This window comes from Sesamum indicum, linkage group LG13 (genome assembly GCF_026168435.1).
Source record: "Sesamum indicum cultivar Baizhima isolate 11 linkage group LG13, ASM2616843v1, whole genome shotgun sequence".
Classification (NCBI taxonomy): Eukaryota; Viridiplantae; Streptophyta; class Magnoliopsida; order Lamiales; family Pedaliaceae; genus Sesamum; species Sesamum indicum.
The window spans coordinates 10,361,130-10,384,318 of NC_142669.1; the positions used below are offsets into that span (position 1 = coordinate 10,361,130).

The 23,189-nt window shown below is 34.5% G+C and overlaps 4 protein-coding genes across 5 annotated transcripts; 2 read left to right on the forward strand and 2 right to left on the reverse strand.

Moving 5' to 3' along the window:
• The first annotated feature begins 3,092 nt into the window (after window positions 1-3,092).
• LOC105176921 (protein trichome birefringence-like 42) lies at window positions 3,093-7,899 on the forward strand. The gene is made up of 5 exons (XM_011099887.3): window positions 3,093-3,463; window positions 4,272-4,443; window positions 6,522-6,685; window positions 7,113-7,271; window positions 7,384-7,899. Exons 1-5 carry the CDS (start codon window positions 3,144-3,146, stop codon window positions 7,673-7,675), a joined length of 1,107 nt encoding a protein of 368 aa, XP_011098189.2. The 5' UTR covers window positions 3,093-3,143; the 3' UTR covers window positions 7,676-7,899.
• Window positions 7,900-8,625: 726 nt separating this feature from the next.
• Window positions 8,626-12,671, reverse strand: EMB1473 (Ribosomal protein L13 family protein). The gene is made up of 4 exons (XM_011099886.3): window positions 12,343-12,671; window positions 10,840-11,025; window positions 9,337-9,507; window positions 8,626-8,992 (listed from the first exon to the last, which is right to left on the reverse strand). The coding sequence occupies exons 1-4, from the start codon at window positions 12,571-12,573 to the stop codon at window positions 8,876-8,878; spliced, it is 705 nt and encodes a 234-aa protein (XP_011098188.1). The 5' UTR covers window positions 12,574-12,671; the 3' UTR covers window positions 8,626-8,875.
• Window positions 12,672-15,773: 3,102 nt separating this feature from the next.
• On the forward strand, window positions 15,774-18,781 carry LOC105176917 (integral membrane protein (Protein of unknown function DUF92, transmembrane)). Of its 2 annotated transcripts, none has more exons than XM_020698776.2 (5): window positions 15,774-16,196; window positions 16,841-17,094; window positions 17,509-17,632; window positions 17,817-18,021; window positions 18,202-18,781. In XM_020698776.2, the coding sequence occupies exons 1-4, from the start codon at window positions 15,939-15,941 to the stop codon at window positions 17,976-17,978; spliced, it is 798 nt and encodes a 265-aa protein (XP_020554435.1). In that variant the 5' UTR covers window positions 15,774-15,938; the 3' UTR covers window positions 17,979-18,021; window positions 18,202-18,781. The 2 variants fall into 2 exon arrangements, with proteins under 2 accessions (XP_020554435.1, XP_011098186.2); XM_011099884.2 differs by having other exon boundaries at window positions 15,776-16,196; window positions 17,817-17,921.
• A 50-nt stretch (window positions 18,782-18,831) lies between these two features.
• On the reverse strand, window positions 18,832-22,938 carry LOC105176918 (B-box zinc finger protein 22). Its single transcript, XM_011099885.3, has 3 exons — window positions 22,415-22,938; window positions 19,972-20,403; window positions 18,832-19,534 (listed from the first exon to the last, which is right to left on the reverse strand). The coding sequence occupies exons 1-3, from the start codon at window positions 22,595-22,597 to the stop codon at window positions 19,250-19,252; spliced, it is 900 nt and encodes a 299-aa protein (XP_011098187.1). The 5' UTR covers window positions 22,598-22,938; the 3' UTR covers window positions 18,832-19,249.
• Between the last annotated feature and the right edge of the window lie 251 nt (window positions 22,939-23,189).

Below are 23,189 nucleotides of genomic sequence, written 5' to 3' on the forward strand. Positions count from 1 at the left end.
CAATCAGCCCTTGAGATAAATTATATTGATACACTTGTTATGTGATTGATTTGATTATACCTGATTTGGATAAAAAAATTTCATGATATATAATATTTATGTAATTAAATCTGAATTTAGAAAGTATCCATGTAATTTACACTTATTATGATTGTTGTTGAGTCAATTCCTATTAAGCTTCTCTACATTCAATTACAATTTGTAAGATTACGAAACGGAGCATACCATATGTAAGAACATAATTTTGGCAAAGCCAAATCCAGATTAAATTCCCAGTTCATGCCGTTTCAATGTCGGAATTTAAAAAATTTGACTAAAAAATCATATGATTGGTCACTTTTCTTAAATTATATAACAGTCACACAACAAGACTGATACATTCAACACGGGATCAGCGTCGTCTCGAGGAGACGGACCTTTGGTTGAGTGCTAACACTCCTAACTACATAACAGCCCATCATCTTTGCAAATTTTCCCACAAGATGACCAACTCCACCCATGAAATCAAGGGCACTATCTGGGTGTTCAAATAAGTGTAGGATCAGTCAGTTTGGGGTTGGGTTATATAATTTTGTAGCTTAAATATATGGGATCAAAAGTGCAATACTTATTGAATTAAAATTATAATTTTCCATCGAGCAAGACATTCCAATAGCGCAAGCAATAGGACAGGAGCCTAAACTACCTACCTTATAAGCCTAACTTATCCAAGAAAAATCCTTAATCTAGAGCCATGACAAATTTTAATTCGAATTGAATTTAGTGCGACTTTAATCAATTATATGACAAGCACAATACTTTGTCATATGAACGGGCGTATTGGTCAGGAAAAGTGACCAATCATATATCAAAAGTATATATCACATGTGCTCTGTGATTGGTTTGATTCAGTCAAATTTGATTCGAGTAAGAATTTCTTTAAAACAGATTTGGTTGTGGATCGAATTAATTGCATAACAATTGTATTGTATGTCATATAATTAGTTGTTATTTTTTAACTATAAAATTACGTGATAAGTGCATTACAGTTGTCAATCTCTTTGGAATTTCTTCTTATCCAATCTCTCGCAAAAATACCAATTTCAGACAATTCTTATCTTTTATTGTATGTTTATATTACATGCTACCTATATGAAATCCATGTCATGTATTTTTTTTTTTTTTTTTGTCTTGGACATATGAAGTAATATAAAGTATAATTTCAATTTGTAATAGAAAATTTGGAATGACCTCAAAAACCCTAAGTTATTTAAATTTTACCTCTGTATAAAAATTCTAATAATGTTGTATTAAAAAAATATTCAAGATATCTGTTAGCTCGTCAAAAATTATCAAAAATTTCCAAAACAGATAATGGGTAATCTCCAAAAAAGAAGGATAACCTACAAGAGAAAAGTACGTCAGAATCGAGTTGAAAGGAATTCCGACGACTCTCCGGATTCGGCGGCGTCATCTGTCGGTTGCCAGGTAAGATGAGTTGCGGTTTGGTGGGCGAGATGCAATGCAACCATATCTCATGCTCTCGGCCTGAGAATGCACTCTGTAGTGTTTCTTAAAGGACATCTCCTCAATTGGACTTAACAGGAGTCTTTGGGCCAATGAAAGGAATTTAAGGCCCATCATCACCAACATATAGCTAGTAAATCACAATCAATTTTTTTAAGATTTGGCGAAATTATAAATATTTTCATTATTTAAAAAATTATAAGTACCTGTCACATTTTTTTATGAAAGTATATAATTTTTGGATGGAAGCTTAGAATCGTCAACTTTACTCTTATTATATTCTTTTTTCAAAAAAAAAAATTAGAAAAAAATGAACGACATAAATGAAAAATTTTAGATCTGGGACGACGAACAGAGGGCGACGTCGCCCTCCCAGACAAACATATATATATATATATATTTGTTTTTATATATAATTGTGTATAATATGTATACGTATTGTATATATATAAATACAAAAATATTCTTTACAAATTAGTTAAGATTTCAAATGTTCATTTTTAATTAAGGAAGATCAACAACTGCTAAAATAAGGGTATAATGGGTAAATCATTCAAAAAAATTAACGCCATTAATTATAATTGACGGAAGAGGTGCATGCTCAACATTTTAGAAAATATAGTGGTTATTTTACTTATTATTTTAATACGAGGGGTTTTTAATCGAATTTCTAAAATATAGGGGGTTTTATGCAATTGTCTTTAATTTTTTCATGAGATAAACTAATTTTTTGCATCAATTTAGTCATAATCATTTTCAACGTCTTTTATATCCATTATATATATAATTTTTCTTTTAGTGACTAAAATGCCCTCATTTCCTTGTGATTTTGTACCATGTAAAAATATAAAACAGTGTTCTTGAATATATAGTATCTTTAACAATTGCTTAGTAAAATATAAAAACTTCTTTAATTACTTAAGTCATTTGAATTCTAAAACTATAACAAATAAAAAAATATTAAATATGAAAAAACATGTTAACTATGACAATATGTATAAGGATAAATGCATTTTTGGTCCTCAAATATAGTCAATAATACGATTTTGGTTCTCAAAAAATTTAAAACTGCAATTTTAGTTCTCAAACTTTACTTTTTTTTTTTTTTTTTGTACTTTTGGTCATTCCATTAACTTTTTCGTTAAACTTAATGGATATTTCATTTAATGTGAAAAAAATTGCTATTTTTCTCCTATTTTATGGTATTTTTCAAGTTGTAATTCAATGTACCAATTTTTTCAGTTTTTCTTCAAACTTCAAAAGAAAATAAACAAAAAAAAATCAATTTGAACAATAAATTTTCTAAATAATCTTAATAAAAAATTGTCAATAATAGAAAATTTGTTGCTTGAATTTTTTTTTTTATTTATTCTCTTTTGAAGTTTAAAGAAAAATAGAAAAAATGGATGCATTAGACAATTTTTTTCACATTAAATTTGAAATTTCAGTTAAGTTTAATGAAAAAGTTAACGGAAGGACCAAAAATGCTAAAAAAGTTGAAGTTTGAAAATCAAAATTGCAAACTTAAATTATTTGAGAACCAAAATCGCACTAGTTCCTATATTTAACGACAAAAAATGGACTTATCACTATATATAAAACATGTTTACTCCAAATCGGTAGACAAGCCTAAGAAAATGAATGTGAGGGTTTTTTCTCTCGGCCAGCTCCTGGCCGGCTTTATTATGTTCCTCTCATCATCAGCTTCCTCTCCACCACACGATGAGCTGAAACCCCGCACCAGGGGCGGAAACCATCACGATCACGGGCAGCAGGAGAGCCCATCAAACGGCTGTGATCTGTTCGAGGGCAGCTGGGTCTTGGACGCCTCTTATCCACTCTACAATGCGTCGCAATGCCCTTTCGTCGCCTCCGCCCTCAACTGTCAGAAGAACGGCAGGCCTGACGACGCCTACCTTCACTACAGATGGCAGCCCACTGCCTGTCAGATCTCCAGGTACATACATTCATCTACCCCCCTCTCTCTCTCTCTCTGTTTACCTTTTTCTTTTTAGTAAGAAATGGGGTGTGTGTGTGTGTGGTTTTTCAGGTGTGATTTTCAGTGTGATGGGTGTTTTAATGAAGTTGGGTGTGTTTGTGCTCATAATTGCTCTAAACATGTAGAATTGGATTTCCAATTGCAAGTCCCATTATACGACGCGCTGCATTCAATATAAGCTCGTTGCATGTATAAAAATGACGTTATGTATTTTATTTTGAAAAAGAATATACATAAGACGTGTGTATGCTGAATAAAGTAGAAGATGTGACAGATTTTACAACAAAAAAATCGACAAGAACCCATTGTTGAATTAATTAATGGGTTTGTTAGGATTGTTAATACGAGAATTAGGTGTTGATTCATGAGTACTGGATTACATTAGAGGGAGGACAGTAGGTAATGTAAGAAATAGGTAGCTGTTCATTCATGATCATTGGATTATAAGATTCAGTACTATTTGATCCGCTTTGTCGGGATCAGAATTACCTTTTTCAATATGTATATATATATGTATAATGTGTAAATGATTTAACCCAAATCTCATTATTTATTTATTTATTTATTTTTTATCATGTTTTAATTCATCATCTTCCAAAATTTTATTAAAAATTTTAAAGGGGTATTTATAGTTTTTCAAATAACAATGAAATATTTGTAACTATGATAGATTTTGAGGGAGTCTGTTGTAATTTATCGGATATTTTAATACATTTATATCTATAAGTTTTATCGCAATAATAAATTATTTCTTGGTAATTAATAGGTTTGATGGGAGGGCATTTCTGGAAAGAATGAGGGGCAAAAAGGTAATGTTTGTGGGGGACTCACTGAGCGCAAACCAGTGGCAATCATTGGCGTGCATGCTTCACGCCGCTGTCCCAAACGCCATCTACGTGTTGGGTTCACGTGGACCGCTCACCACTCTTTCTTTTCCGGTAATCATCACTTATCCCTCTCATGCCCTTCACCATTACAAATTATTGTCATGTATTTTTCATGCTCTCAAGCTATCATAACATGGGCCCCTCCAATGAGTCTGATGCTCGCCTCACCTCATATATTATATTTTAGAGCAAATTACAATTAGTTCTTTTGTAATTTGATATAATTATAAATATTTTTTTATTATTTGAAATATTACGAATACTTTCTGATTTTTTCATTCATCTAACAACGAGCTCTTTCCGTTATATTTTCATTCAGTTTTTGTTATGATCTCACCAAAATACCCTTTCTTATTATCAACTATAATTTTATATATATTTTATAATTTTTTAAAATATTTTTATGAAATAATATTACCTCTAGATTATTTACTTTATCCACCGTCAATTTTTTTATATTTTATCAAATAAAATATTTATTTTTTAAAAAAATTCAATAGGAATAAAAATAATAATGCCCACTTCCCCTTCGAGAGGTTAAATAATTGTTTTTTACTCAAGGGGGTTCAAACAATAAAGGGGGATTTAGAATTATGCCAAACCTCAGGGGAGGTAGTTATAATTTACTCTATATTTTATCGATGAAAAATCCTAATTCAGATCCAATTCGCTCAAAACTAGAATTAATTATATGATAAGTATAATGCACTTGTCTTGTGATTGATTAACCAATCATATAGAAAATATAATGTACTTGCTCTATAATTGATTTAATTTGACAAAACCTGATTTGAACAAAAAAATTTGTTTGTTACCATAATTTTTTATCACACTTTATTAATGTTATGAAAAAATTAAATAATATAATTAAATTAAATAATATTTTAGAGGTGGGGTGTATATTATATACACATTGATACGATATCATATGATATATAATAATATTAAAGTGAGATAAAAGATCTTTTATCTTTAATCTGATCATTCTAGATCACTACACGTTCACCCTTCTAAAAATTAAATTTATAGATGAAGAGGTATATATATATATACATATATTTATATATAAACACACCAAAATATAAAATCATGAAACTCATCGAGAATTTTTATATCTAATTATTGATTGGTTTTCAAACCAAATATTTATTAGTTCTTTAAACTTATTTTCAAGTCGTAAAATTCATGTTTCAAAAATCACTAAAAAAAATAATATTAGTGATAAAATATCGATATTTCTAAATTATTATTAAAAATATATATTAAATACTAATGATTTTAATTTTATCATGATAATTATTAATTATAACATAATATGTATAAAATTCTCACAGTAAACAATTAATGAAATATTTATAATGACAATAATTATTTATTTTCAATGTAGTCAATATATATATATATATATATATTATTGTCTGGAATCGTCAATATGTATGTGTCGTTGGTCGTTTGTAATGATAATTTTACACTCTACTATTTGGTTACTAAGTTTTTATAGTAATAAGTTTCACAAAATATTGTTCACGGTTAAAACTATGAAACTCATTTAATGTGATAAAATAAAATTATTATTAATAATATATATATATATATATATAATTATCAGTTGATTTTTTTTTTTATCACTATCCTTTTTTCCTTTTGTAATCGATTACCTATAAAAATACTTGTCTACCTTAGGCAAGACATTGATTGATAAGTTAAATTATGTAATTGATTTATTTAAAATATTAAAAAAGAAGAGAGGAGGGAGGGGAGTCAATGAATCGGAATTGAGTCTGGATTTTAATTTTTGAAATAATTATATTTATACCATCCTGATTAATAATTTATTTAAATAAATTATTTTTATTTTTTTATATAATTATAAAAATAACTCGTAACAGTAAAAAGACAACAGTAGTTTGTGTGATGATGTGATATATTTTAGGGTGTATGTGTAATATTTTAAAAAGTAGTGGTGATTTTGTAAATAATATGAATGCGGATGTATGGGTAATTAAAAAAAAGAGGGGAGCGATGATTTATATCAACAGACCATTGATTTGGGGTATAAATAAAACCTATAGAGATGTAGAAGTGATAAAAACTAAAGCTAACTTACCTCAATCTTTTCACTTTGAAAGGAATACGGCGTCTCAGTTATATTCCTAAAAAATGGATTCTTGGTCAGCCTAGTGGGTCGTACCCTAAAGCTCGACGCCCTCAGCAGAAGCGATATGTGGCTGGGACTCGACGTATTGATCTTCAACTCATATCATTGGTGGCTACATAGCGGACGTTTTCGAACGTGAGTTTCTATTAGACCATATACATTAAAACAAATCTAGTGAATTTCAAGATTTTGAATCTGTTTCATACGCAAAATCCTTAAAAGTCGCAAAAATAGGTAATATAGACTTCGATATGGTGTTTGATTTTATTTTCAAAAGTCAAAATTTCCAATTTTACACTATTTCAGCATTTCGAAATCTTACTTGTTTAGCCTAAATATTCCTTTGTAAAGGTCCATTTTCAATATAAATTTGCAACAAATCAAATCCAAACGAATCTCATTTCTCACACTTAATAAACTCAAATCCAAAAACATACAATTCAAATATATTTTAACTTTTCGGACGAAAGTTGGTGCAACATTTTCATCTTATTAAAAACCTTAGAAATTGAAAATAAAAAATAAAAACAAGCCATAATTCTTTTTGTTGTGTGGCGTTCAGATGGGACAGCTACCAGATTGGCGACAAGATATTCAAAGACATGGATGTGATTGAAGCATATAGGATAGCTCTGACTACATGGGCTAACTGGGTTGACTCCAACGTTGATCCCGTCAGGACTCGTGTCTTTTTTCAAGGAATTTCCGCCTCTCATTACCGGTAAGCTCCTCCTCATCTTTCTAAATCCATATTCCTTTATCATACACCCGTAAATTTAGGGTCACGTTTAAGTCACATAAATTTTCTCTGTTTGGTTTTGTCTTGTGACTAGTGGCACAGAATGGAATGAACCCAACGTGCAGAACTGCAGTGGACAGACGAGGCCGGTGGAGGGGTCGACTTACCCGGGGAACAAACCTCCAGGCGATGCAGTGGTGAAGGGGGTGCTGAGTAGTATGAAGAGACCTGCGGTTCTGCTGGACATAGCTCTACTGACTCAATTGAGAAAAGATGGGCACCCGTCGACGTATAGCGACGTAAGGCTGGACTGCAGCCACTGGTGCCTTGCCGGTGTGCCGGATACCTGGAATCAACTCTTGTACGCAGTTCTTGTAGAGAGTTAGGAACTTGTTTTGCCCTCTCGGGAGTTGGAGGAACTCAGTGCATGCATGGGAAATAACAAGAGTTTGTTCTGATTGAAATGGAATTGGAACGGCAAAAAAGAATCATTGACATGTTTGATTGCTAGACAATGTTGCAGTTACAGCGTTGGACTGTAATGGCCGAGCAAGGTTGTAAGATGAGTGGATTTCGACCCAGTTTAGAAATAAACAGGTGTTTGTCATAATTTCTATTTTTATAGTGCGTGGAAATGAGTTATAAATTAATCGGTAGTCTAAATTGGGAACATTGAAAATACAAGTTTAAAAGTGAAAAGAAAATTGAAATTGGAGTGCTCGGGAAAATAACTTAATATTTCTAATTTTATTAAATAAATTGTAAAAATTGGTAAAAAATTGCTTATAATTTTTTAGTTTAAATCAACTTAATTTCAATAGTAGAGGCTATAAAAAAAACACTTTCGGCTTATAATAAATGTTTATTTGCAAAAAATTGAAAACACCTCTTAAATGCAAGAATCTTTTTTAATGGTTTTTATAAATTTAAAATTATACAATTCTTTCAAACTAATCGTAAATAGGGATGTTAAGGAAAATAACAATATGAATATGACAAAATTAAATTTACACCATCATGATTTTCTACATTGTTTAAGAGTAGTAATGATTTTAAATTATATTCTACGTTTATAGGATAATATTATAATTAAAACATTAGGAATAATGAATAATACTAATAATTATATCTAAAATAACAAAATTCACAATAACTCGAGTAAGATCTAAGAGAAGCGACTGTTGGTGGGCAAAATGTGAAATAACTAGTATGCCCTTATTCTGATTTCTTGGGCTATCCTTCATTGCTATTAACATAGCACTTGCCATCTATAACATCACCAAGGAAAAGAAAGCAAGCAATAAAATTGAGAAAACACAAGAAAAGATAAACATGATAGAGGAGAAAGAACAAACTCTTAACTATTTGCAGAACAAAATAACATCACCACCTAACATGAATTTGAGTGAAGGAGCTTGCTATTAACATAATCATGATTGTGATTAAATACCTCAGCAAAATCGTGAAAGGTCACTGATGTGCTTTTGCGTTACAAGAGAGACGAAGTGAACACGCTTGCTAAACCATGAATAATGGGACATGTATGAACAGCTGAAAAGTAGCATCTAATGGTTCCAATCTCAAAGCTATGCCTGTTTTTGTATCCTCTTGTCCCTTATGGGCAACTCAATGGGTTTCTGGGCTGCATGAGGATGGTCTGGACCGGTGTAAACCTTAAGATGGTTAAACAATGATCTCCCAAGCTGCAACCAAACCACAAACTGCTTACATATGGCAACAAGCAGGATAAGCAACATTTATAACTGTTGTAACATATTCAAGACATTGACCATGCTGAAGCAGAAGGCTTCTTACATCCATTCTACTCTGGTCTATACTCTATACATCATATGTTTGAGAAGTGTTAATTCTGCGCAAGGCACTGAGATTGATATAAATGGGAGAAGCATATGGTAAATAAAATGACATTTTTAGCACCCTTAGAGACACTTTTACATGCTTAAACCGGCAGAATGTGTTCACATGTGGTGGTTACCTAGGTTCAGAATGAAAATAGATCATTTAACAGACAACAGAAGAAACTTACCCGCCCTTTAGGAAGCATTCCGCGGACAGCATGTTCAATAATTCTTTCAGGAATTCTCTTCTGAAGCTGATCAAAAGTTTCCACTTTCATCCCACCAGGTCTTCCTGAGTGCCTCCTGTAGAGTTTCTGTGTCCTTTTCTTTCCAGATACAGCAATCTTCTCGGCATTGACCTATTCAATGCCATAATAAAATAAACAAATTCTCAATTGCCAAAAGAAAAAAAAAGAATTAATAAATTCTTAATAAGTATGATTATAACATTGTATCAATTTCTTTGTGAAATAAAACTCTCATGAAACAGCCAACACAAGAATGCTACTAGAAGATGTTGCCAAATCATCAACTAAGTCAATAAGTTATAACATTTTGTTTGATCTAAGAAGACCTCATAATATAAAGAGTAACACTGGAAAGCATTCAAAGGTTTTACAAAATCCAGAAGAAAAGTCCCCAGCCACCATCACCAAGTTTGCTTACAGAAGCAAGGATAATCAAAGCGGAAAGAACACATGAAGTCCCACATACTCAGTCGGACTAAGAGTCCAAGACTGATCTCAGATCTCAAGTCACAACCTTATAACAGTTTGCTCAAACGGAAAAACACCATAATCAAAATCAAAGCGACTTAAAACCTTATGATATTACAATTAACTTATGTTACATTTGCAAATATTGTATTTACATCTATTAGCAATACAGTAAGCAGCAGAAAAGACAGAACCCGTGTTTATGCGTGTCGTCATCAGTGGAACACACACATCAGAGGACGCAGAATAAGGAACAAACAAATCAGTGCCAATTTATAGGGAAAATTCAACCCCAAAATCCTCCCTGAATGTCAACACTGTAAACGAAAACCATTCTGCAAGATACACTCTAACCCAATCTCATATGTCTCTTAGTTTTTACATAATAATCTATGCATGATAAATGAATATAAGATTTAATTTTCATATATTCATCAAGCAATAAGTCAGTACAATTCAATCCACACTGTGCCAATTTTGTCCAAATGTCAATAACAAAAGTAACAATACGGCATATTAAATCAGGTACTGTAACAAGAGAAGAAAATTTTTTCCATCTCAATCTGAACTTCTGCTTCTTAAAAGAATTCTTTGGCTTTTTGTTTCTTGAAGGACTAAACTGAAGGTTGCCAACATGTACTTAAGAGGATGTCTGGTTGGTTTCTTTTCTCATAACTAGTTGCTAGTCAATTGTAATTTAATCAATTTAAGAATAATTAATAATATTTGTGACAGTTTTGGATTTGATCTGAAATTTTAAGAATTTTCAATGAAAAAACGTCGAGATTGAGTCTTTGGAAAATAAGAGGAATCGAACTTTTGTAAACCATATGCATTTTTCACTAGTCTGTGCATTTTGATCAAAGAGATAATTGGGACTCGCCATATAATTCCACAGAGGTAAATGGGATTCTCCTGCCAATTATAATACTTTGTAGTAAGCAGAAAAAGTGTCTTTTCCAGATATCAGCATACCACTATCACAAATGCTCCCATGTCCACACTAGGAGTGAAAGTTCCTAGATTCTTTCCCCTGATGTGAATGGCAATTGTTGAAGCGAGTCTTCCTAGAATCTTGTCAGTTGCATCCACTACATACCACGTCTTACTTGTGTTAATATGGTCTGCAGCCTTTGGATACCATGTTTTATTCCATACATCCTGAAACAAGAAGCAACTATAAGCAGTATGTACAAGCTTAACCGGACTAAATGCTGGATAAGCAAAATAAATCTGTCCATGCACTTAAAAAATTCTAGTTAAAAAAACAGAGGAAGTCAAAGAAACACTTACAAGACAAGGACACAAAATGTGCTCGAGCTAAAAAACTAAGGTAAATTCTTAAGTCAAATTTCAAGGAAGAGAGTGTTAACACTGAAATAACAGGACACATACAATGTGATTTGAACTGCAAATTGAAGCATACTTTTTTCTATCAGATAAAATTTTGGCTGACACAAATTCAATGTGGAATATTAAAAGGCTGACGTAGCAGTTCTTACTTGAAACTACAATTCTTTGATCTATAAGGCAGCTAAAGAAATGACCCCATCCGGTGGAAGTCAATCCCTTCAAATCAGTTGTAAAATTATCATACCATGCAAAAGTTGTTAACTCAAGTTTTCTTTTCTTTTCTTTCATCTATTGCACAAATGCGTCTTTTATCACAAACCTGAAGATATTTTAGACTAAAACATGGAACATTCTGGGCAGAGAGAAATATTGCTGCTTTCTCATCCAACATTTTCATGATATGCAATTCCCTTGGAACTGACTATATGAACCTTTCTTCATTATGGAGTAAAGCTATTTACAAGGACATTCTCGAATCTCCCAAAGTCTTGGCAGAATGACATTTTTTTTGTACTATATCAGAATAAGTATTAAGAAAGTATGCCCATATTTCCTTAAAAAACCGGCAGACATCAAATTATGCATGCCCCATCTTTAACAAGTCCTCTTCAACTGCTTTTGAATTTTGATATCATAGAAACAATGCTGGCAGCAAGCACTAGCAAAACAGGCCACTTTCTGAAAGTCCAAAGCTTAATAGCCTGCTTGTCCAGTTTCTCACTTCAAAAGAATGCATCTATTCAAGACAGACAAGCTTCGACTTTTGCTGACAATAATCAAGCAAAATTTCCAGATTACCAGAAATCTTCCAGAACGCCTCAATTCCAACTCATATCTAGCTAATAGATGTCTACATGGCCGGAAGCAAGCCTTATCAATCTTTAACTTCCATAGGGCGTTACACCAGCATAAACCCAGTTTAAAAACTAAACTCCGAAGCAAGAATAAAATCTACTTAATTGATTCTCAGCATTCAAATTACAAAAAATGTGCCTCATTACCCCATAATAGAATGGCAGAAAACTTAAATAGGGAAACCAAATTTCACCCAGAAAAAGAAACAAAAATCACTCGTGGCAAGCAACCATCGAGCAGTTAAACAATAGAATGTCGGGAACTTCTTACAGGGCCAGTAAGATCGTCAAACATCCACTGCTGCGGCGCCGGTACAAGAGCCTCTTTTTCTTGGCAGCAAATCTTGGACACCCTGTTCGACTGAACAAACAGTTTGGATGAAGCCGCGAACGAGAATCCGAGAAAAGGGGTTTTCCTGGAGGGGAAGAAGGAGAAGGATGTCTGAGATGGTTTCGTGATCATCAACGAAGAAGAAGTGGCGCAGTTCACCGCCATTGCCATTGGTGGGATTTTCTCTCCTCTCTCTGCTCTTTGTTGCTCTCTCTACAGCACAACTTCGTAGCAGATAAAAAGAGCGGTATGAAGAGGATAAGATGGTGCGTCGTTCTATTGTGGGGGTTAACAGCATCAGATTGCTCCCTAATGTTAAAATCGCAAATAAACTGGTGCGCTTCTATCAATAGAGCCTCCGTTGTTCGAGTGCGCTTTTTGATTTTGGAGTAAATACACCGATTTTAGAGAAAATGTTGAAAATCGCATTTTCCAAATTTTGCTTTTAAATGGATGTTTGCAATAGGTTCTACAATTAACGAGAATAATGTAAATTAAGCATGATGCGAGCATAAGAATTATCAGTTTGGGTTGTGTCTCATTTGGGATCTTTTGGGTTTGATCTTCACAATTTTTAAAATGAAGATTGCAAAAAATCATATCAGTACTCTCACGTTCAAATCAATAAATAATTGTAAAAATAAGAATTGAATAAAATAAAGCAATAGAGAATGATAGTATGGTAGTAGCATGATGAAAATATTATTGCTTTGCGCGTATAGATATTGCAAAGATGTTTTACCATTTCGGAAGAGAGAGGGGAGGCGAGGAAGAGGCCTATTTATAGCCTCACTCCCCAGCCTGATGATGAGGTATAGTCCCCTTGGAACTTGGGGAGGTGATTGCCGAGGATAAGCCATCCACGAATCCGAAGAAAATTTGAGAGGTTTCAACTGTCAGAGACTCTTGTCGAGATAGGTCCCTTTCGCAAGATATGTTCTCGGATTCTAAGGAGTAGTTGCAGCAAGTTGGGGATATGCCTAGATCTCCGGTCCCTATTAGCGGGTGTGTGGCTATCCTTTCTCCAAATGGCTAAATGCCCTTCTGCCATCTGTGTATGAGATGTGTTGGCGTCCATATTGCTGCCAAGTCATTTTTCCTTTTAGGCCTGAAAATGTGTTTTCCTTCCCTTTTTGCAAGATAGATACCTCTAGGGAAGTTCCCTTATACAGTTACTTGCTCTTTCATCGAGTTAGTTGACAGGTTTACTTTTTTCTTTCTATCTAAGAGGAATTGTGTTGCCGCTTTCCTTTGAACGGATGAATTCAAAGTTAGGAATTTCAAATTTCTATTAATAAAATTTTTATATTTATTTGAACTACTCCATATTACAATAATTTTAACTTATTTAACTCTTATTTGAAATATATATTGTGAAATATTAGTAAAATTCAAACTTTTTTTTATATAAATTTATTTAAAATATTTTTAAAAAAATAATTCTCTCAAATTCAAATCATTCGAGTCCAATTACTGCATTAAATGTTACCTTATGTTGAATTTGGACTAAATTGTGCTCTCTCTATGTGGAAACAAAAATATCATTTTTGGGGGCATTTTAAATGAATAATTTATTTCTAAACAATTTGTATGTTTAAAGATATCATCTCATTTTCAATAATTCAAAATTATTAAATATTAATTACTACTTTCAACAATAATAATATAGAATTTATACAAAATTATCTATCTCCCATCTGAAATTAGATCTCGATCTAATTCAATAAAATAATTCCAAATGGATTGAGAAATAGTTTATCAAATCCAAGGTATATACTTAACTGCTAAAAAGAAAAAAAATATAATTATTTTATAACAAAAAATACTACCAAATTAATTTATTATATTTATTTGTCCATAGTAATCAAAATACAAAATTAATAATATAATAAATGTATTTTAAATTCACATAATTAAATAAATACTCACATGACAAGTGAAACTCGAACTCATTTTTTTAGCAATTTCGTATTTGTTATATTAAAATATTTTTCCATCATTTTTTTTCTTTAAATTGTTTATTTTTAAACCAACATTTTGTTTTTTCACATCAATGTCCATGTTGTCTTGTGATTTAAAATTTCTCTGAATTTTTAAATTTGCAAGTTCATTTGCATTTTACAATTTCAAAGGAATCGGGTGTTTTAAAATTGCTTCTGATTTTGGTATATCTTTCTAGTTTTTAAATTATAATTTGCCTTGAAATTTTTATTTATCTTAAATTAGATATAACAATTTTGTGTTACAGGTTCGATTATAATGTCAAACTCGCGAAGTACTGATTGGTCGGGGAGTTTGAGCAATCACCGCTGATTTCGTTTGAATTTACGAGTCCCTGAGTTTTGTTTATGTGGCAATGCTGTTGTGGATAAGACGTTTTGAACCAATACAAACCTCGGACGTTATTTTTTTTGGTAAATGTAATTTTCATAAGTAGGAAAAGATATAGTACAAAACAATCATGAATGAGGTAGTGTTTCCCTCGACAGATCAAGGGATACATCACAAAGTGTATGTTTACTAACAGAGCTAGCTAAGGTAATGCTAAGTATACGCTGTGTAACATCTTCCACAATTAAGCTAGCTACAATATTCGGGTTCCGCTCAATACGCTCGAATCGTCTAAGATTTCTCTCTCTCCATATATGATAGATACATGCACCCAGTAATGCGCAATAGGCCACATTGACGATATGTTTACCCCTCCACCTCCTTGCAGCCCACTCAACATCCGCCGTCCAATCTCTATTAGGCCACGCAAAACGTACAATTAATCTAATAGCATGAAGGCATTGACGACTGTACCCGAACGTCATTTCCGAGGTTGCTCGGAGTAGAATGTGTAATGTCCAACCTGTTTTATTATTTTTAATATTCTCGCTTAATAAGATATGATTAGAAATAATCTACTAACTACTTTATTTTTCCTATGTGTAGGGTGGTTATTGTGACATTTTCGAATGGATAGACTTTAGAAATAATCTACTAACTACTTTATTTTTCCTATGTGTAGGGTGGTTATTGTGACATTTTCGAATGGATAGACTCCCTTCGTGTAATTATAATTCCTGATTTATTGAAAAAGATCAATAGTTAAATCCTACAATTATAAAAAAATCTAAAAAAAGTCATAAAATTTATTTCGAGCAATTTGAAATTTTCAACTTCAATTCAAATATAGGAATAATGCTTAAACTAAAATTTGAATTTAGGATGCCTATCTATCAAAATATGACGAGAAATGAGTGACTGGTGGGTGCAAAGTGTTATTTTTATAATTTAAGGGTGTAAAGTGACAAATAAATATAATTGAAGGTGCAAATTGTATATTACGTGTTTATAGAGTTGATTGCCAATCCCACCATCTCAACGGAGCTTCCTTTCTTCCGTAAGCAACCTCCAACTGAACTATAAAATGGCGACTTTGCTTCACTCCTGTCCCTCTCTCATCAAACCATCACCTCTTCTTCCAATTTCCCTAAAACCCTCTTTTCCCCTCAGATCAAAACCCTCAAAGTTCCCCATTATCGAGAATAATGCCAACCCCAATTCAAGCAGTAGCCACTGATCTCGATCCAGGCCTGGTGCAGCAGGTTATGAATCTGTTCCGTTCGTCACCGCCCACGTGGAAGTCTGCGTTTCTGAGCAACGTCTTGATCTTTCTTCTGGGCTCTCGGCTTCTGGTCTCAGGGTTGTCCCTCTCGGGCATTGCTGCTGCTTTCTTGCTTGGCACTCTTACCTGGCGTGCCTTTGGATCTTCTGGGTTCCTTCTTGTGGCCACATTCTTTGTCCTGGTGAGCTAAAGATCAATTATTTCTTGTTTCTAGTACCGGGTGTTTGCTCGGACGGAAGTATACTATAAGCCCTGATTTCCCCTTTCGGAACAAGAAGAATTAAAGTTCTGATACTCCTTATCTTTGGTTTAGTTTAGTAGTTTAGCTATGGTCCAGTCTTGGGACTGCATCTCTCATAATAAATTCAATAATCGAAGAAAGATTTGACTGAACTCAAAGAATTGCTTTCTCGCGTGTGCACGGATTTCTGATCATAGCGGGTTTTGGGGTTCATGTTGTCATTGGAATATGAAGTGTGAGAAGTATTAGCTATTGATTGAAGGGTGAGTTCTAATGGAGCAAGAGAAAAGTTCTTTCCTTTTGATTGTTTGATTGATTATATCCAATTGAAGGATGATTTACATTTACTTTCCATGCAAGGATCTGAAGATTTCTGGGGTTCTTTTTTCATGCATTACAGCATTTATCGTTTGTCATTTGCTCTAAGAGTTGATATTTATCTGTTGAAGGTGACTCTGTTGTTGTGTTTCCTTTGATTTACTTATTCATGTTTGCATAGTTGTCAATTGAAGGTCCGAATGACAGAAGTGACATGTTTCTAGAGGTATAATTGAAAATGTAACTCAATCATGTGGAATTTTCAGGGGACTGCAGCGACCAAAGTGAAGATTGCACAAAAGGAGGCCCAAGGGGTTGCTGAGAAAAGGAAAGGAAGGAGGGGACCAGGAAGTGTTATTGGATCTAGTGCTGCAGGCTGTGTCTGTGCTTTCCTCTCGATTTATGCTATTGGGGGAGAGGCATTTGCTCGTCTTTGGGAGCTTGGATTCGTTGCCAGTTTCTGCACTAAACTGGGTGATACTGTTTCAAGTGAGATTGGGAAGGCATACGGCAAAACAACGTTAGTACTACTACTTTTTCACTGTAGTTATCTCGTCATCTATCTAGAGTCACCTGTGCTGTTACTCAGATAAAATTAATGGAGTATGTTCAGAAAAGACGAATACATAGATTAAAGAACCAATGACCAATTAACTATGGAAAGATAATCTTGCTTATGTGAAATCAGCTACACTCAAAGCCAATTGGTAGAGGACGGCTCTTTTTGCTGTTCATAGCCAAAATTGACTCCAAATCGCTTAAAATCTATGTTTAACCTGAATATGGCCTGCACATCGAGAAGAAAGAGATGATATGTTTTGGGATAACATTTTTCTGGAATGACTTCCTCTTTTATTCTGTTGTTTGTCAAGTTGGTCATATCCAAGTTATAGTTGGTATATCTTGTTGATTGGACAATGATTTCCCATTGTAGTTATCTAGTCACTACATTCAAGATGGTCCCAAGGGGTACAGAAGGCGCTGTTAGCACTGAGGGAACTGTTGCTGGACTTCTAGCTTCAATTCTTCTTGCTTCTGTTGGCTGTATAATGGGTGAGGTAAAAGTGATATTTGTCTTTTCTTCAGAGGTGTTTGTACAAAGTACAGCTATCCAAAACTTTGAACCTGACTTATCATGTTCGGCTTTGATATACATATAGAAACTTAATTTGTGAAGCATTGGGAACTCAAAAGTGATTTTCCGTGTGATGTAACTTTTTAACTTGAATTATATCTGAACAGATAAATGCACCTGAAGCCATCATATGTGTGATTGCTTCCCAGATTGCTAATCTTGCAGAGAGTATCATCGGTGCTGCACTGCAAGAGAAAGAAGGATTTAGATGGGTTAGTGATCATCTTCTTCTCAAGTGGCCAAGTTTCAGTTATCATATTTTCTTTTGATTTAAGTGATGAAATACCTTGGGGCTGAAGATATACGTTATCGGTTAGTCCATCTGACCTGTCATGCAATTCATAGTGAAGGAATCCTCTCACTCTTCTCCCCTACAGGCATGCATATATGGGTGAATGCATACGATTCATCTGTGCTAATGATGCTTGAGCTCCTACTTGCTCTTGGTTTCCCTGTGCTCTACTAAAAAAACCCTGTTTCTTCAATTTTCAGCTCATCAATGACGCCGCTAACGTCATCAACATATCAACAGGGAGCATCTTGGCAGTCCTTATGCAGCAACTAATACTCCAAAATCGGAACTCATGGATGCAAGACAGTTCACATCATTAGGCCATCGTCAGCGAGATCTAGCTCAAGCTGGCACGCCCCTCGATAGGAGCCGTACAATATACACTTCTGCCACGGAGATTCTCCATCTTTTCCCTCAGGTGGCCAGATGATGGAGACCTCCCTGATATTAGGTGATTCATATTGCCTGTGCAGCAGAACTTACTACCAAGGCTTCGTTACTCAGTACCTCTCCCAAGAAGTAATTAGCATGGAGCAGCGGGAAATCTGACGTGGTGCTTTAGATTATTGGTACAAGTCCAAACTAACATACACAACCATATTCTTTTATAGCTTTGAACACCTGATCTCGGCACCCTTGTAAGAGCCAACAGATTATTAAACACGATGCGTTAATGTTCTTTAGTCATTAATATTGCGGCCCAAATAGACATTGTTATCGACTCTTATACACCTTATGTGCAAAACCATCATACAATATGAAAATGGAACTTCACCAAAATATTTTCGGTGGCATACCTACATTGTTGACTCATTTGCCTGCACATAGTATTACAATCATGAAGATCTTAAAATTGATACATTCAGCAGGCAAGAAACTGCCAAAAAGTATTTGAACTGATATCTTAGAAGGGCTTTCACTAGTTTTTTCATAACAAGCATAGATAAGCAAGTTGGGAATCTAACATGTCCCCACTGCACATGCCCTTCAATGTGCCTTCCTTTCCTATTCCAAAACAGTTGGAAACTGATCTTTGCCATACAACGCTCAATTCTTCCCCCCTTTTCTTATAAAGTACATGGAACTTCCCCACACCTTACGGTACATATTCAAGTGACAAGCATTGCGCCGAATATATATGAAAGTAATTATCCAACCACAACTGACCTAGCTAATAAATCAAACTCGAGGAAGATGAACCCTAAACAACTGCAACTCCTAGACAGCTTCTCAGTCTCAGACGATATGTCAAGAATGCCTTCTCCGCTTCGAGCTGATAACATGTGGTTGATTGTAGTGGTGGAAGGTCTGTAACGGTAAGGAACTTACATCGGGTACAAACGCAGTAGAGTCGGATAGATTCTGGTAGTTTTTAGGCCAGTAAAGTCCAGATGCTGTAGGTGGAGATGGAATCTGTGGCACTGCCCAAAATGTATCTGGCACCTGACCCATACACTCATCGACCTCTAACTCCCCATCGGCAGCTATTAGATTCTGGGAGTCTTCTGAACCTCCGAGCTTCCCACTATCCGCCTGGTGAAGTGTATTAAAGAGAGACAGGTTAAGATTTGCACGACAACCCTCTCAATGCCATATCAGATTGAAGCAATTATGAAATAGATGGCTAAATATCCCATATGCAATTTAAACTGAGAACTCTGGAAACTTAATCTGCAGCAGGTAAGAATAACAAACAGCATACATTATGCTGTTTTTTAGGCCACTTGGAACTTAGGACACGACAACATATCTAGTAAAACAACAAAAACTGCATGCCCTTTCCAACTGGAAACACTCCTAAGGTAATTTAGAAGATGTTATGCCCAATATAAACCAACATAACCAAAATCAGGACAAATAATGAATCAGAAAATGCTGACATGAACGGACAGAATTAGCACCCACCGAACACATATATACATTCGGCAATAAATGAATCTACATGCGGCAATAAATGACAACATCAATACCTTAGATGACCCATTGTCCATGAAATTATAATTCTGAGTAAAATCACCAAGTCCAATAAATTCATCCAACTGCCACTGGGAAATATTTCCGGTGTAGGAACCTCCAGCAAGCGGAGATTTTGACATTGAAAACTCACCATCTATACTAGCTTGGACAGGTAAACTTTTACTGTATTGACTAGATGATGATACAGGTGTGTTGGTCTTCTTTGGAAGAGAACGAGGCTCTAGTTCTGAGATATTCTCAGTAGTATGCGTCTTCCCAGAAGATGATTGTGAACCTTTTTCAGTAGCTTCAAGACCCACTTTAACTCCGGTCAGCAAAAACCTCTGATGCCCTGATACTAAGGAATTAGCAGTGTGTATAGCAACATCACATTTTCTGCAGAGTAAAGCTCGGTCCTCCAGACAAAAGAAATACCCGACAGTTTCCTGCACAGAAATGCAACATTCATGAGTTACTCTCTACAGGAAAATTGACATGCTAATGTCTAGCTTTAAGACTATATAAGGCCACATTTAATGATCAGCAATTGAGTGGGAAACAAGGAGTTCTCGTGCCATCAGTAACCATAATGAAACAGAATTAAGTATAGTTACTAGCACTGCATAGTACAGTACTATCAAGATAGCCTTGTGATCTCAATATGGAGAACTAACAATTGGGCTTGTACAAAATGCTAATTAGCAGCAGAACGGGTATGGTACTATGTCGTTATCTAAGTTAAGCTTATCTCTATCCCAGAGAAGAGCAGAGGCCAGCCAAGACCTATCCAACACCCATCATCAGCAAGGAGAAACATCACGCAGTTTGAAAAATAGATGCCGGGAACAGCTAGGTCCCATGATATTGCAAAGATGAAAATTGACGATCATATACCGTCCCCCAAGAAAAGGAACCATTAGAATCATTTCTAATCAAAACACTATCATAGTGTTTGAATTTGTGTTTTGACATAATTTAAAATATTTTAAAATAAGTGGTATAGGTTTGATGTTGGGATTTGAGAAACAACAATCACTGTTCATTGTCAAATCATATTTCTTTTACATATATTTTCATATATAAATATGTATATATATAAAATATTGTATGTTTAATATTTGGGAGACAAAAAACACTGTTTATTGTCAAATCATGTCTCTTTTATATTATATATATAAACATACATATATATATTATATATAAAGTTGAAAAACAAAAAGATACACAGATAAGGTGTAAAACACACAAAACTCTTTTATATTATATATAAGTCTACATATATATATCATATATAGAAAGTTGAAAATAAAAAAAAAACAAACTGATAAGGTGCAAAGACACAAAAACAATCACTGGGTGTGTTTTATTTTGGCTCGAGAAATACCAAAACATGAAAACAAACTTACTGTATAAGTTCATTCCTGTCCGTGTTTTAATTCCTTCTCTTTTCTAATTTGACATTTCTCTTTCCTCTCATGCAAGGAGAGTGAGTAAGCAAATGAGACTACTACTGACCAGCGCAGATGTCGTATATGACTACGATAAAGTCAATATCACCTTCTACCAGTGAGTATGATTGTGTCCTCAACCCATCTTCATTAAATGGACACAAAAATTCGTTCGGAGTGGCAGCATCTAGATTTGCCCAACTGCCAGGACTACCATCATTACAAACTACAGGATGTGCGCTTTCCTATACACAAATCAGTTCTACATCGCGCAAAGATATTTTTTCCCCTGGCAAAGCAGACAGAAAGGTCCAGCATATCCAGTCACAACTGAGCTCAAACATTCCACGATCAGGCATACAATTCACTACAAGCAACAGCAACAGCCAACACCAATTAGTCTAACATCACATTCCCAAATGCAAAATTCTTCCTTTTAAGAAAGTCATTGAAATCAATCAACCAAGAAGCCAACCGTGTGCCCAATTGGTAAACTGGAAATATATATCTTTTCCACAGTCTCATCTATCCTCATGCTAAGCTCATTGAATCCTTCTTGCCCCATTGTGTCCCAAGATTAGAGTTGAATTACCACAAGAAATAGTATAAATACAAATGTGAAGTGGATTAAATATCAAAAACAGCTCAGCACCAGCAGACCAACAAGCATTAAAATAATCACAGGCACACACCTACCATGACACTGTATCCACAAAATCTAAAAATATCAGGTCCTGGAATAAACAGAACCACTTGGTCTAATAATCACATAACACAGATATTTATCAATACATAGACTAGTCAAAAACAAGAACAGTATCCCCACAATCCCAGGAAACACAAAATCAAAAATATCCATCATCTTATCCAACGACTCAAATCCTTCTACCAACACACACACACACACAGAGGAGAACTCTACACATTACCCAAAAAAATAAGGAAAAAGAAGAATCCCAGAAAGATTAAAAACGGAAAAAAAAAAAGAAAAAGAAATGATAAATCAAACCTGACAAATATCACACTTGGGCATCTGGGAAGACGAGGTAGAGAGCGGAACCCTCTGGTGCTTACTAGCAAGCTTGTTGGCGGCGTGCACTTTCTGATCACAACTCCAACACAGCGCCGCCTCGTCGGCGCAGCAGAGGACGTTGGCCTCCGCCGCCTCGCACACGTTGCACTGAATCTTCATCTCTCAAAAGCACCTAAATACCCACTAGTTATCCAGCAAAACCCAGCTCCCAAATTACCCAAGAACAATATGGCATGAAAAATAGGATGCGGGGTAGGAGATGATAACGAATAAAGCGAGGGAAAGAGAGAAGGAAAAGCAAGTGGGATTGTCGAAAGAGAGTTCAAGAATGGATACGGATACGGATTCTTGGGAGAGTGAATTACTAATAGATGTTTATGGGAGTAGAGTGTAGCGTAAGGCGGTTAGGCACGTGTGGGGGAGCACTGTTCGCGTGTAAAGGTCGGTGGGATGTGAGAAGAGAGAGAGAGGGTTTCATGATTGAGGGTGGGGGCAAAATGACAGAGAATATCTTAACAGTGAAGAATTCTTGTTTGGTTTTCACCTCGTTGTTAGGGCAGACGGAAATCAGGACCGCCCCCCCCCCCCCCCCCCAATTTTCTCCAACATTGTAAAAATGAAATAAAAGTATTAAAATTTTGAATTAAATGGAGTAACATCCATTTATGGGATAATTATATTCCCCTCCCTAAAATTTAATATAATTAAATTTTTTATATTTTGAGAACACAATTAGTATTCTTGAAGTTGT

Bases quoted from the DNA above. Each gene is read 5' to 3' on its own strand.
- EMB1473 (XM_011099886.3), bottom strand. From the start codon at position 12,573: ATGGCAATGGCGGTGAACTGCGCCACTTCTTCTTCGTTGATGATCACG. The intron at 11,026-12,342 runs GTAAGAAGTTCC...TTCTTGTTTCAG, and splicing joins TTGACGATCTTACTGGCCCT to GATGTATGGAATAAAACATG. The intron at 8,993-9,336 runs GTAAGTTTCTTC...GTTTGGTTGCAG, and splicing joins GAATGCTTCCTAAAGGGCGG to CTTGGGAGATCATTGTTTAA.
- LOC105176917 (XM_011099884.2), top strand. From the start codon at position 15,939: ATGCCAACCCCAATTCAAGCAGTAGCCACTGATCTCGATCCAGGCCTG. The intron at 16,197-16,840 runs GTGAGCTAAAGA...TGGAATTTTCAG, and splicing joins TGGCCACATTCTTTGTCCTG to GGGACTGCAGCGACCAAAGT. The intron at 17,095-17,508 runs GTTAGTACTACT...TTCCCATTGTAG, and splicing joins AAGGCATACGGCAAAACAAC to TTATCTAGTCACTACATTCA.
- LOC105176921 (XM_011099887.3), top strand. From the start codon at position 3,144: ATGAATGTGAGGGTTTTTTCTCTCGGCCAGCTCCTGGCCGGCTTTATT. The intron at 4,444-6,521 runs GTAATCATCACT...TCACTTTGAAAG, and splicing joins TCACCACTCTTTCTTTTCCG to GAATACGGCGTCTCAGTTAT. The intron at 6,686-7,112 runs GTGAGTTTCTAT...TGTGGCGTTCAG, and splicing joins CATAGCGGACGTTTTCGAAC to ATGGGACAGCTACCAGATTG.
- LOC105176918 (XM_011099885.3), bottom strand. From the start codon at position 22,597: ATGAAGATTCAGTGCAACGTGTGCGAGGCGGCGGAGGCCAACGTCCTC. The intron at 20,404-22,414 runs GTTTGATTTATC...ATTTCTGTGCAG, and splicing joins CCAAGTGTGATATTTGTCAG to GAAACTGTCGGGTATTTCTT. The intron at 19,535-19,971 runs GTATTGATGTTG...ACACTTCACCAG, and splicing joins TGGACAATGGGTCATCTAAG to GCGGATAGTGGGAAGCTCGG.